This window comes from Geospiza fortis, unplaced genomic scaffold (assembly GCF_000277835.1).
Source record: "Geospiza fortis unplaced genomic scaffold, GeoFor_1.0 scaffold66, whole genome shotgun sequence".
NCBI lineage: Eukaryota > Metazoa > Chordata > Aves > Passeriformes > Thraupidae > Geospiza > Geospiza fortis.
The window spans coordinates 634125-647009 of record NW_005054312.1 but is presented as its reverse complement, the minus strand read 5'-3'; the positions used below and the strand labels follow the sequence as shown (position 1 = coordinate 647009).

At 39.4% G+C, this 12885-nt stretch overlaps 1 protein-coding gene across 1 annotated transcript in view; it reads right to left on the bottom strand.

Annotated features, from left to right (window-relative positions):
• The window catches only part of LOC102035617 (cytosolic phospholipase A2 epsilon-like), a 32620-nt gene extending 21636 nt beyond the window's left edge, over nucleotides 1-10984 (bottom strand). The window contains exons 1-4 of the mRNA XM_014306363.2: nucleotides 10979-10984; nucleotides 9467-9586; nucleotides 9062-9137; nucleotides 4540-4626 (exon numbers count right to left, since the gene is read on the bottom strand). Of these exons, the coding sequence (XP_014161838.1) occupies nucleotides 4540-4626; nucleotides 9062-9137; nucleotides 9467-9586; nucleotides 10979-10984 (289 nt within the window). The remainder of the gene's footprint in view (nucleotides 1-4539; nucleotides 4627-9061; nucleotides 9138-9466; nucleotides 9587-10978) is intronic.
• Between the last annotated feature and the right edge of the window lie 1901 nt (nucleotides 10985-12885).

The window sequence follows — 12885 nt, the reverse complement described above, 5'->3', positions numbered from 1 at the left end:
GCTATCTGAAAGGGGATTTGGACTCAGCTGAGAGCTCTACCAGTAACCTGGTGCAACACTCGTTTGTAAGCACAATATTGCTCTCTGTGGCTTACTTGTGGAAATAACAAAAGCTCATAGGTGAACTGTGCTTAAGCAGTGATGTCTTTGACCAGGGATGAACATAGTCCCTTTGTGAATGAGCCCTTTACCCAGTCCAGCCATTTAAGTCAAGTGGCAAAGTAGGATTTTCTCTCTGGAGCAGATTCAGTGGGTGCAGTACCCACTGCAGTCCCAGCTCAAAGTTTCATACCCTGGGTCACCTCCAGTGCCACTGTGCTCCCACTGGCACCACTTGCTTTCCTGGGACAGGGCCATTAGTACCACCTGCACTAGCGGTAATCTCCCTTTTTCTTTATTTTTTTTTTTGCACTTATTTTCTGTAGCAAAAATAACCCTTAATGCCTCTGGAGAATGACTCGAATTTGCAAAGGTTCCAATCTCATTAGACCTTAGAGGACAAAGTCTCTGAGCTCCTCTTTTATAAATACATGAGATCTCTCTTCATTCAATGGGGGAAAACCAAAGGAAGATCTGAAAACAGAAGGAAGAATTGAGGAAGAGGAGTGATTGTTCTGACATCCCAGCTAAGACTAAAGGGTTTGTTTCCACAGCTGAGAAGGTTTCCACATGTGCCTGTTTTCTACAGCAGAAAATATACTGGAGTGCAGTCACATTTCAGCCCAACATTAACTTTCCTACCTCAGCTCTGACAGCCTCTTGATCTGGCAAGACTTCTCTCAGAGAAGTTACTGTGTCCCAGAAAAAAAAGCACCTGTGAACCTGAAGCTCACTCTGGGTAATTTCTTACTGGGACACAGAGCTCAAATCCACCTCTGCAGTCCAGGGAAAGCATTGCAAACACTCAGCACCACTAAGGCTAAATGTGTCAAGCCAGACCTGACACCACTGCTCTTCACCTCATCTGTGTTAAGGAGCCTGAACATGCACTCCAACAGCAAAAGTCACGTCTTGGAATGTGGAATCAATTCCAGTTCTGTTGCCTCAAGGCAAATCCCCTCTCTTGGTGCCTGGGCTTCAGGCACGCCAGATGAGGCAGATCCCCTCACTGATCCTCTGTTTGTCTGTGGGGCAGGTGTCAGCTTCAGCCACAGGGTTTAGAGGCTGCCATAAAACAAACACTAATGATGGTGAAAATGGGCCAGGCTGGGAGCTTGGTGCAGCTCTATGTGGCCACCCAATAACTCACTTGTTTAAGGAGAGCAGCTGGAAGGTGTTGGAGAGTCTGTGCCACCATGGTCCTCCTCTCCCATCACCCAGCTCATTTTCCTTTCTTTTGGGAAACACTGGAAGGGATATCATCAGCAAGAAAAGAAGCTAATAGACTATTTTCCCTGTCATCCTGACCAGATATTCCTCCCACATATGGGGAGCTCTGTAGAAGAAGTGACACCATTAACAGAGTTAGGAATCATGAGGTTTTGTAAAAGCACTAGCACTGACTTCCAGCTGAGAAGGAGCAAATGGACACACCAGTGACCTAAAAAGCCACTATTTTACCAAAGGCTGCATGCAGTCTTGGACTGAGGAGGGGAATACCACTGCAAAATAGACACCAGACTGCAAGAGACTCAAACTTTAATGGGATTTATTCCTTTCTAGTCCCGGTACCACCTTCACAGCCAAACTGCATAGAGCACTGGAGCCTGGTGATGACACTCAGTGCCTGCAGGGCAGCAGGATGAGTGTAAGTGATCTTATCTGGGTGCCTTTCTCTCCAGTGCCCACAGTGAGATCAGGGAGTGCCAGAAATGTTTGAGTCTGACCCATGATTACTAATTGGCATAAAGGTTAGTTAGGAGTACAGTGCAAAATAATTAGCCCAGGTCTGTCAAGAGCATTTGCATGGTAAGATAAGACAGAAACCAATTATATGTAGCACAAAGCAGATGCTGGAGAGGAACATCACTCGTATGGAGGAGACCACAAAAAGGGTGGGGTGACAGCAGGGATATGAAAGGGGCCAATTGACCCATTCAGGAGGAGTGAAATGTTTTCCTTTTGGTTTAATTTTTTTATTTGTGTGCCAAACTCCATCAGCATGTGTTGTCTACAGGCAAAGGTGTAACACAGGCAAAGGTGTAACATCAGATTTCAGGATAAACTTGAATTTCATCCCAGGCTTGTGAAACACACATCCCATTAATCTTGAGGTGCATATTTTTAAAAGAACAGCCAAGATTATGTTGGGTGCACGCAATCGTGAGGAATATCAGTGGAAATATACAGAAGCAGTGTTTCCTGAAGCCAGGATTTGGCAAGTAAGTCAAAGAAAAATGTAGAAACTTTATGACCAAATGACCTGGTGTGACTGCACTTGCAACAAACAGAGAAAATAATGGAATGGAGCACAGCAATGCTGAAAAAGATGGGAAGCCAGCATTCAGGTAGAAAAAGCAAGTGACTGCACTTGATTGACAAGGTGGCTTGCTCCTGGATTTGATACAGGGAAACTGAAAATTTAGGGAAGTCTGACATATGTTATTACAAAAATTGCCAGTCTTCCACAGATATCTCACAGTCAGATAGCATCTGTATCAGATGCTTCTGATCAGTTTTCCAGGGGAAAGATCATATTGCTGGAAAAAGGCTATCTAAATATAATTTTATTATTCTCATTAGCACACAGAAGCATGTCTAGTTATTTTAGTTTTCTGATATTTCAAATGCATTCAAATGTTAAAATAAAAACACTAAGCTAGAAGAACATTAATAGCAGTGCAAAATCAAGCACTTGAAAGCTACAATATATCTTTTTTGAATCGTACATAAGTTTTTAAATTCCAGAGTATCACATTATTTTTCCTGTGAGACTTCAACTTCTTTGAAAGCAGAGATAGGTTGTTACTTAGTCAACAAAGAGCTGTCTGATGTTTGTTTATCTTCCTTGTTCAACAGCATCCTGGCCTACAGCACTTCATTCTATGACATCCTTAAGAAACAGTCTCGAACAGGCTCACAGATTAGCTGGGGAATTACTGACAGAAAGAAAAGACAATTTTCTTCACCAGCTGGTCCCCAAGCCTTATTTACTGGTAATTAACAAAAGAATCTGAAAATACTTCCCACTGTTTCTAGGCCTTACCTAACACCTTAATTAAAATCTCTCTACAATAGTAGGAGATTCAAAATGAGCGCATCACCTAAATAGATAAGAAAGAAACAAAAGCTATTGGAGAAGATACTCTGTTTTGTAGACAGGGCAACAGAGGCACAGAATGTTTTGATGTATAAATTTACCTAAACTTCTTATGCAATAAGTCCATGAACAGAGCTAAAAACTGAACCCACATGTCTTGAGCTCTAGTCCAGGGGTGTACATTTTGGTGATAATAGGAATTTGCAAAATGTCTACAACTCACTAAGTGAGACTTCTCAGAAATCTCCCCGTACGCAGGATGGAGGACAAGGTCACAACTGTAACACTGTTTTCTGAGGATGCAGCATCATTTTACTTTGTGCAATCCCTTTGCATAAGCAGCTGAATTGTAGTTCTTATCTGGTTCAATTTTTATTCTAGATCAAAGGTGATACGAAGAAAAATTAAACCAACAGTTCCAAGCAATGAAGGTGAGGTCTTTCACATATATGCAGTGTTTCATAGCTCTCAAAAGGAATAGAAATTAATTAGACCTTTTCTGCTGTACTATAATAGTCCTTCTATTTTCTGCAGCCCAATATTACAGACAATGTGAATAGACCACTTCTCTCCACTTGACTGGAAAATTGACAAGGGTGACATTGACATCCATGGTTTTGAAACACCAAAGTGAGTGAAATTCCAAGGAATGGTGAGAAATTTTTTCTGTAGGATTTTATGGCTTCAGCAAACTTCATCATGATCTCCCAAAAAGGAAAGAAAACACAAAACAAGAGGAGGAAGAACAGTATGATAAAGGGATATGCAAAAATTTGTAATTAGTGATGTGCCAAGTTCATGAGACACATGTAGGAATGGCAGGAGAAAATTTTCAGAGAAAAATCTCTGGGAATGTGAATGACCAGGCAAGGGCTGGTGGTCCAAGTATGACACATTTTTCAGAACACTTTGCATGTACCATAGTCCCCAAAAGATTTCTGTTTGACATTTTTCACTGGGGGGCAAGAGTCAGCTGATGTCATGATGCTCAGGACAACCAAAGAATTAAGAGGGACTGGTGTGTAAGTATGTCAGCTCTATATTCTATGCATTTGTCATGGATATGTTATATAAACATCTGTGTGTTTAAACTGGTGTTAAGATATTTTCAAGCCCCTGAAACAGCCAACTTGTCAGATAAATAATGTGGAAAAAAATCCAATACCCAAATAAACCTCTGATAATGCAGATAGATATTATGTGGCATAAAACGCCTTCAACTGTGATTTCTTGTGTAGTATGACTTCAGTGTTTTGCATTTGTGCAATATCTAGCAGAAACAGGGGCTGATACAGTAATTTGAGAATGATGTAATATCAATAAAAAAATGTGGTACTTACAAAAATCTGCCTGATGAGCATTTTTCAACTTTATGATTCTCACAGTAAGCAAGGAGTAAGGTGTCATTTCTTCCTGGTGAAAAAAAATAACAAAGGAGATGTATCAATGTTTTGAATATATGTATTGACTGTAACACAACCAAACACTGAAAAGAACCAAGGTTCTGCTAAAGTTGTCTCTTCCAGTTGGCATCACAGCAAAAATATAATAGGCAGCAAGATGCACTTTCTTCACAAACTTTGTTGACTCCTAAAGCCTGTAGCTATCTAAGCACAAAGAGAAGGTGTGGAAAGAGAGGATGAATAGGAAAGTTAAGTTGGTGTAAAGAAGCTGAAAAAGTTCATTTAGCCAGTAAGATTAAATTGTACACATGACCATCAGCAGCCAATATGAAGACAAAATTCAGTGAATCTGGAAATCAGAGATGCTTCAGAAATTTGGTTTGTTATTGGCCAACAGCCTGTGTTGTGCTGTAGGTAGAATCAAGGCCTACACAAAAAAGTCTTCTTTTAATGTAGCGCTTGGATAATTGGAGAGAAGGGGGGTTCTTTTTAAGTTTTCTTGCTTGTTTTTAAAACAATAATTTTCATGAGAGTGGGATGATTAAGGATGAGTGTTAGCACCTTAGGGAATGTCTCAGGACTGCACAACACATGGCTTTGACAAACACTCCTAGTTTGCTTTGTGGGAACAGAGGTTTTCCTTACCAAGGATGGTTATCTGATTGATGGACATGGAATAGTTTTGACTACAGTCCTTAATTCCAAAGAAGGCTATCTCCAATTCCTTGTTGAAGGTGCTAGGCCTGATCATCTGGGTCTGTAGAAGTTGTGACAATCACAGATGCTTGATGGATTTTACATCTTCAGAGAACATACCCATCATGTCCCCTAGCAGCAGCTAGAGCAAGTAGGGTATCAGCAAAAAGAAGGAGAAAACAAACAATGCTTACTATGGCTGCAGCACAGGTGGTTATATTGATTCTCTAACTGTGGGAACAGTTGGGGAATATTTATCAAAACAGCTTAAGTTTATAGAAAGGAAAGAGAGTTGAATCATGATTGTCTTAAAGAGACTGAATGCAAAGGGTAAATCAGCACAGGGGATGGCTCCCTCTCACTGTTTAGGAACAGAAGCAGAAGAAAAGAAGGAATTTCAGATTGTATTAAGTTCTGCAGTTAATGTATGATTATAGTAGTAGGAGGTCTTTGTTTGGTAGAAGTAACATAAAATGACTGCAGTGGATGTCTGAGGGTGAGGATTTGCAGGGGAAGAAAATGCAAACAGCCCTAAGGTCTGACTGCAACTGCCACATGAAGAGCTTTAATCTGCATACAAATATGTTATCATCAGATCCTGAACTGAGTATCTCCAACAAAACGGGAAGGTATAAATAGTATATCTATAAATAATATGTATTTTAAAAAGTCACCTTGAGTTAGGCTATGAAATAATAAGGAAACTTTTAAGGACTTCTGAGCAAAGCACTAATCAAAAAAAATACTATAGCATTAAAATGAGGCAGATTCAGGAACAGGGAAGTGTTAGTTTGCAGTTCTAGTAGCAAGGATCTGTGTAAGTTATAAAATGACCAAACTTATTATAATGCCACTTGTGTATTTGCAAAAAGATATTCAGACAAATCATACTGAAGGCACAGCATATAGTGGGCCAAGAAACAGATGGCCATTTCAGTGACCAATAGGTAGGTGGCCACTGATATTCAGAAAGAGCTCAAGGAGAAGTTCAGATAATGGCAGAAGACAAATAGATCAGTAACTCTTAGTAAAGTCACAACATGCAACATGATCAAAAAGAAGGGGTGGCCGAAGAAAGAAGCTGTTATGAAAGCTAATGACCAAAATTTGGAAAAGACAATCTAAAGTGAGATAGAGCAGAGCTGGTTGAAGATGATGAAGTCACTAGGAGATATTTTCTGAGAGACTTCAATTAAAATAACAGGGAGTAACTCTTGAGTGAAATAAGAGAAAGTACATACAAACGTGCTGCTACTGTGACAAAAGTCAAAGGCTGATAAAAAGGTCAAAATATAAGAAATCAGTGAGACAAGACAGTACATCAGCTGAAGTGTGTAGAGCGTTGGACCATGGGGAATCCATCACGATAAAATTTAGCTTAACCTCTCAAATAGTTTCCATCTCTATAAGAATGAAAGACATGAAGGTCATCAAAGGAAATTGCACAAAAAATGCAGTAATTTCCAGGCTGTGAAGTTTTTTTAAAAAATGTCAAGATTGATGTTTTTATAAAACATTGGGTACTTGAAAGGCATGTTAAATAGAAGCCAGTGCCTAATATAACCATCATGCTTGCCCATGAGCTCAAGCTTATGGCCAGGAATCACATCAGAGTGTCTTCAGTGAGCTGACTGTTAAATGCTAACACTTTTTGCTGTGAGGTACAGAAGCAACACATCAAAACAAGTGGGCTAAGTGCCAAAAAATGCATTATCTTCATCAGGCTACAAAGAATAGAGTATCTTGGCTTCTGGGTGGGTGTATTCCAAAACTGAAAAATAAATTAATCATTGTTGCTCAAAGTCATATGTAAGGCACAGGATATTTTACCTGGCTGTGCTCTAAACAGGGGAGGTAAGATCTCAGCATTATCAGCTGAGCCAGCTCCACACAATTGTGAATTGTTGTTACGTTCTCCTGAAAATTTAGCAGTGGAACGCATTTGACTTTGCACTATAGGTAGGGAACAGCTAAATTCCATGCGCAGCCCCAGGCGTATTTTACTAAACCAAATCTAGTAGTTATTTAGTTTATCACACAGCTATGCAAAGCCCACTGAAATTGAAACAAGTACTTAGGCAAATGTTTGAGCATTTGCATTAAGGAAAGTTTATACCTGTTTACTTCTCCTGGAAGTCAAGATCTGCTACAAGCATGTTATCCTTTCTAATAGCTCTCTACTAATGATTATCTATGTAAGCCATGACTTACAAAAATTGAGGCAATTACCAAAGCTACCCAGGAAATTCAATACCTGTAAGAGGCAGAAATTGGCCAGTTTAGACAAGTCTTTGCCTTTAGTGCCAGTTTTCTGCCAAGATTTATTACAGAGGAGAGAAGGCATTCAGAACCAGGAGGTAAATAAAGAGTGTCTGAGAATGTTGTTAAATGCCTGTTTGTTGTTAAATGCCTGTGCACAGCAAACAGAACTTTCAGAAATTCATTTGGCAGGAAGAAATTATGGCATGAATAATGATTTGAAGCTGTGGAAAGGGCCCCACAGTCCCCTCTACATTGGAGATTATGGCCACAGGATCTTTTTTTTTTATTACTTCAGGTATGTTCTAAAACATATGCTGGATTCTAACAATCTTTATGTAAATGTAACTACATTAGTGGTAAAGAGGGGTTGGTTGCTCTTAGCCATGGATATTCTAAGCCAAAACAGAGCTTCAGTATGAATACATTAAGTCATTACAAAACTGCTAAGGAGATTGGGTCATCATTTTCCCCCAACAGCTGCTTTTCCTGCTTTAGTACATTCTGTTGCTGAGCTTTAGCATACACACACACACACACACACACACACACACACACACACACACACACACACACACACACACACACAGAGCAAATTAGGAACACTTGAATGTCATGCCAGTTTTTGTTGTGCTACTTTGCCCTTACAGCAAGTTTCACACCCCACTGGTAGTTTGTACCTTTTGTACGCTAATATCCATCTGTAGGAGCTGCCAGCGTGCTGTTAACAAGACATCAGTTTGATCAATCAGTTTGATAAAGTTGTGACAGACACAGGCAAAACAGTGTTTGTAGTTTTCTGTTCATTTGGTAGTCTGGTTACACAAAAAACCCCAACCAAATATATATGAGCTATAGATGCTTGAATCACATGTCATTTAAAATGTCACCAAAAATAAGTTTTCTTTTTGTTTGTAGCCTCCACGTTTTGCTTTGAGGCAGCTCGGCACAATGCCAGCAGCAAAAATCATCACTGATAGAGCTGCTATGTGTTTGATGCAATTCTGTCTCTGCCAGAGGCCCTGCAAACGTGTCCACATTTGTTCTTTCGTTGTGAGGAAGTGCACAGGGATCAAAGTGGGCATTTTTTCTGAAAACTGGTAATAATGACCAAACCCCAAAGGTTCACCAATAACCATGCTCTGACTTTCTGACAATGCCAACATTCTCCATTCGTTCTGGGTAAAGCTCCATGAAGCCAAGAGGTAGCATTAGAAGAAAGTCAAAGTCAGTCTCATTTGAACAGCAAATCAGTAACTTGTTCACTAAGAGATTTCCCTAAGGAATAAAACCATGGAAATAACACATTCTGTATTATTAATACTATGCAGATATTGCATCTAAAGAAAATTTTCTTTCATTAAATATTCCTATTTCTACATAACCACATGAATCTTTAACAACCAAATATGGGGGGAGTGGGGGGGAAGATCCTACCCTTCTCGAAAAAGTATTTGTTTAGTCCCCTATATTTTTAGTTTGTAGAAATATGGTACCTTAGCATCATCACTTGGGGCTACATAGTGCATCATCCATTTTCTTTCTTCATTTTCCAAGGGTCTTGATTTTCTGCTTGAATGCTGCTGAGGGAAGAAGAACAGGGGATGAAAAAGAGAGTAAAGATATTTTTTTTTTACTTATTTCAATTCCCCACTATAGCATTTCAGTGTGGAACAGGCAATTTGCACCTCCTCATTGTGGCTAATAAAATGAATGTACCAGTTCTGTGCTATATGGAAAGATTCTGACTCCAGGTCCTGGTAACTGCAAATATCCAAGAAAGGATAATCTTGTTTTCTTGGAAATTTATGTCCTATAGATAACAGGGGACTCGACCTGTTGTAGTTCAGGGGAAAATCTGAATCAAAACTCCAAGACTCCTGCCAGGGTTGTTCTGTTTTCCACTTACCTGAGATAAGGCAGAGGTTGATGCCATTGAGATCGCTGCTACATTAAAAGCAGCTGCTGCGAATGGCACCTTAGTACTGGGCTCCACAGGTGCCAGTGCCTCCTGAAACAAATTTACAATCTTGACGAAGTGTCAGAAGTTGCTGAACGGGTGTTTTATTGCACTGAGTCAGAGCTCCACCCCTCCACGATTTCTGAAACAGGGAAATTTCCCACCCACATTATTTGTCCAAAGAGCAGCTGCTGTAAGGTGTGAGCCTTCATATCTGCAGGTCTTGTGGCTGAGCAGAGCCTGCTGAGGGATCAAATTGTTCCCACCTGGAGCTCAAGGAAACGCAGTAGCAGCTGTAACTTGACTGATGATATGATAGAGATCATCTATGTGAGATAGCCTTACAGTGATATTCTAAAAGTGATGATAGCAATAGCCTAATAAACACATCACCGTATTTTCTCCATGCAAACACCTGAATTCCATACATGATTACATCCATAATAAAAAATAAATTTAAAACCAGCTATGGAGATGATTGTTAGAATGAAGACATTTATATAGGAAGAGAATAAGAATTCTTCTGAAGGAACATTTTTCCCTGAAAAGTGCTGTTGCATCATGATTTCTGTGTACACACTCAATTTTCTTGTAGTGTTCTATCTCCAAAGAAATAAAAGAAGGTATGATAAGTAACATTTCTCTGCTCCCTAAACCACATTTTATCATTTTTCCATTTGAAATCTCTTTCTTATTTCTGGGCTTCACATTTAATACCACATGCAGCTTAACAAATTTAAATGAGATTCAAACATTTCACCTTGAAAAACCATTAAATATTTCCACAAACTACAATATCAATTTTGGATGCAGAAAAGCTCCAGATTTCTTACCAACTGTATTGAAATTGTCATCTGGCTGGATGTATTAGCAGATTAGTGGAATTTAATGGACTGATCAAAAATTTTTTTGTGGGAATTTTTTTAATCTAATGAGGATCTGCATGTGTTCAGCACACCTCTAGGAAGCTCAGTGATTAAATTTTCTAAGACATTATGCAAGCATTATTAGGCACATATGCATTTGCATTGAAAGTCCTCCTGAATGATTAAAATTAGTCCTTATGAAAGAACATGAGATTAATAGGATGACAACGCATCCTGCTTCCTCTTAGAGATGGGCATATGTGTGAAATCACTGCCTCTCTGACTGTGGGTATGAGTTTTGTACCAGGACCTTGACTAACAGAAACTAGAGACAAACCCAATGACTTCAAGAAGTCTCATTACATATTTTTCTTATGTGAACAGAGGAAACAATATGAAAAGTTGTTCTTACAAGAAGAACAAGTTAAGACGATTTGATCATCTTACATGGAGTATTCCATCATTCCAAAAGATTGATTTCTTAGGTTTCATTTTATATCTGCATTATCTTTTTTTGTTGTTGCTTTTTCAAATAAGCACATTAATTTTATCACGAAATGCAAGTGCTAAGTTTGCTTTTAACTTCCTTTCTCACCTTCATTGTATTGAAATTTTCTGGAACTGCTTAACTAAAGCCAGAATTGCATAATCTACAGCAATAAGGTAAGGAGAGTCACAAGTCTCTCCCATTCCTTGGCTGATGCTTTAATTGATGTGAGCACCTGCATTTCTGTAAAAAAAAAGTATTAGAATCCTTTTTTTTTTTCCTGTGAGAATGGTGACAAGAAATCATTTAGACAAAAGTGATTGTATACACAGAAGCACATACATTTTCTATTTCTTCTGCTACAACCTACCTGTGTCCCTGGCTGAAGTGCCTAGAAGAGTTTCAGCACCTCAACTGAGGAATGAGAACATTTGTTATGGCTGTCAGATTGAGGTGGTGTTTCTGAAATGTATGGAAGCTAATGGGTGTGAGGTTTTTGCACGAGATCCCATTTTCATTTCCCTTGTCATATTGCACCTTTGCTTTTAAGACAAAAGGAAATGAGGTGGGGGAAGAGGCCTTCAGCATCCCTTTGGAAGCTGACTAAAAGTTGCTTGTTGCTGGGAAACTAACTTTTCTTTCCTGACTCAAGCTTTCCCTATATGAAATACTTGTTGTTTAAGCTCAAGTCAGAGGTGGCCAAAGGTACCTTTGACTCAAAGCTGGCACTGGTATTGTATTAAATTTTCTAAATTATTTCAAAGTTCAAAATTGCTTTTTGCTATCAAGCACTATTCCTTTTGAGGCAAACACATCCTTTTCACAAGATGAGCACTTAGGATATAGTTGACTATGACTTGACTAAGTAATCTGAAAGTTAAACTCATAGTAGAAGCTAGTTGTGTTTTCTCTATATTGAGTCGATGAAAAAAAAGCATGGCAACTGCAAGTAGTGACTAAACATCTCCACACTGGATTGTTCTGGAGAAGCTTAAATGTCCAGACCACACTTGACACCTAATTTCTGAATGTCTGAAGGTAGCTGAGATGAATCTCAACCTGGGTAATCAGCATGTCTTCTTCAGTCACTTGTTTCCAAAGTTATTGATGCTGAGGGAACCTGACGTTGAGGAGCCTGATTTTGTTGTTAGCACGTGATTCACCCTGTTGCAATGTGAAGCTGCAAAACACCCTTGGGCAAAAGCTCTATTAGCATATAAATGAAAAATCCTCTCTGGTATCCACTCAAATAACAAAGAAGGAGTTTTGTGATTACCAAGGTGGCAGAGAATGCAAAATTCAATGTGGCTAGTAGCAGTACAAACTTCCAGCCATACTCAGGTTAAGGATCAACAAAGGCCCCCTGTGGTGGTGGAACACACAGCCTAACTTGGGACTGCTGTCCATAAAGCACAGGCTGTGCAGCAGTAGCTCATGTCCTGGAGCATTAAGGGAGTAATATCAAGCTGGATTTTCTGTAAAACCCCAGGCTGCAGTCTGCAGACGTTCAACAGCGCCTTTATAAGCCTCTGAGACAAGTTTGGGAGAGATGGGAAATGTCAGAGGAAAAGACTGCCGCGGGAGGGCTGCAACAACTCTCTGAGGAAATGCACTCCTGACTTGTGAAGCAGAGCCCTAGTGGTGAAATGATATGTTTATTGCAGCTCAAAGAACAGAGAAACCTTGCTGGGCCATCCCAAGATACACACTTACGGCAATTTTGGGATCTGTCTGCCAGCTGATGAGCTAGTGGTGAGATGCAGTTCACCCAAAGTTGCTCTGCCTTGAAACGATTTTCATTTAAGGTTTTTTTCTGCAATGATTTTTTTCCCTAACTAGTCTGATGGTGTCTAAGACCACAATAAACACATTCTAAAACTACCACTACAACTGAGTTAGGAATTCAATATTAATGCTCAAAGACATGGGATGGATCAGATTTAATTATTAAAAGATTTCTTAAAGTGACTGCTAAGGACAAATAAAAGATTAGATAGATTTTGTGTTTTCTTTCC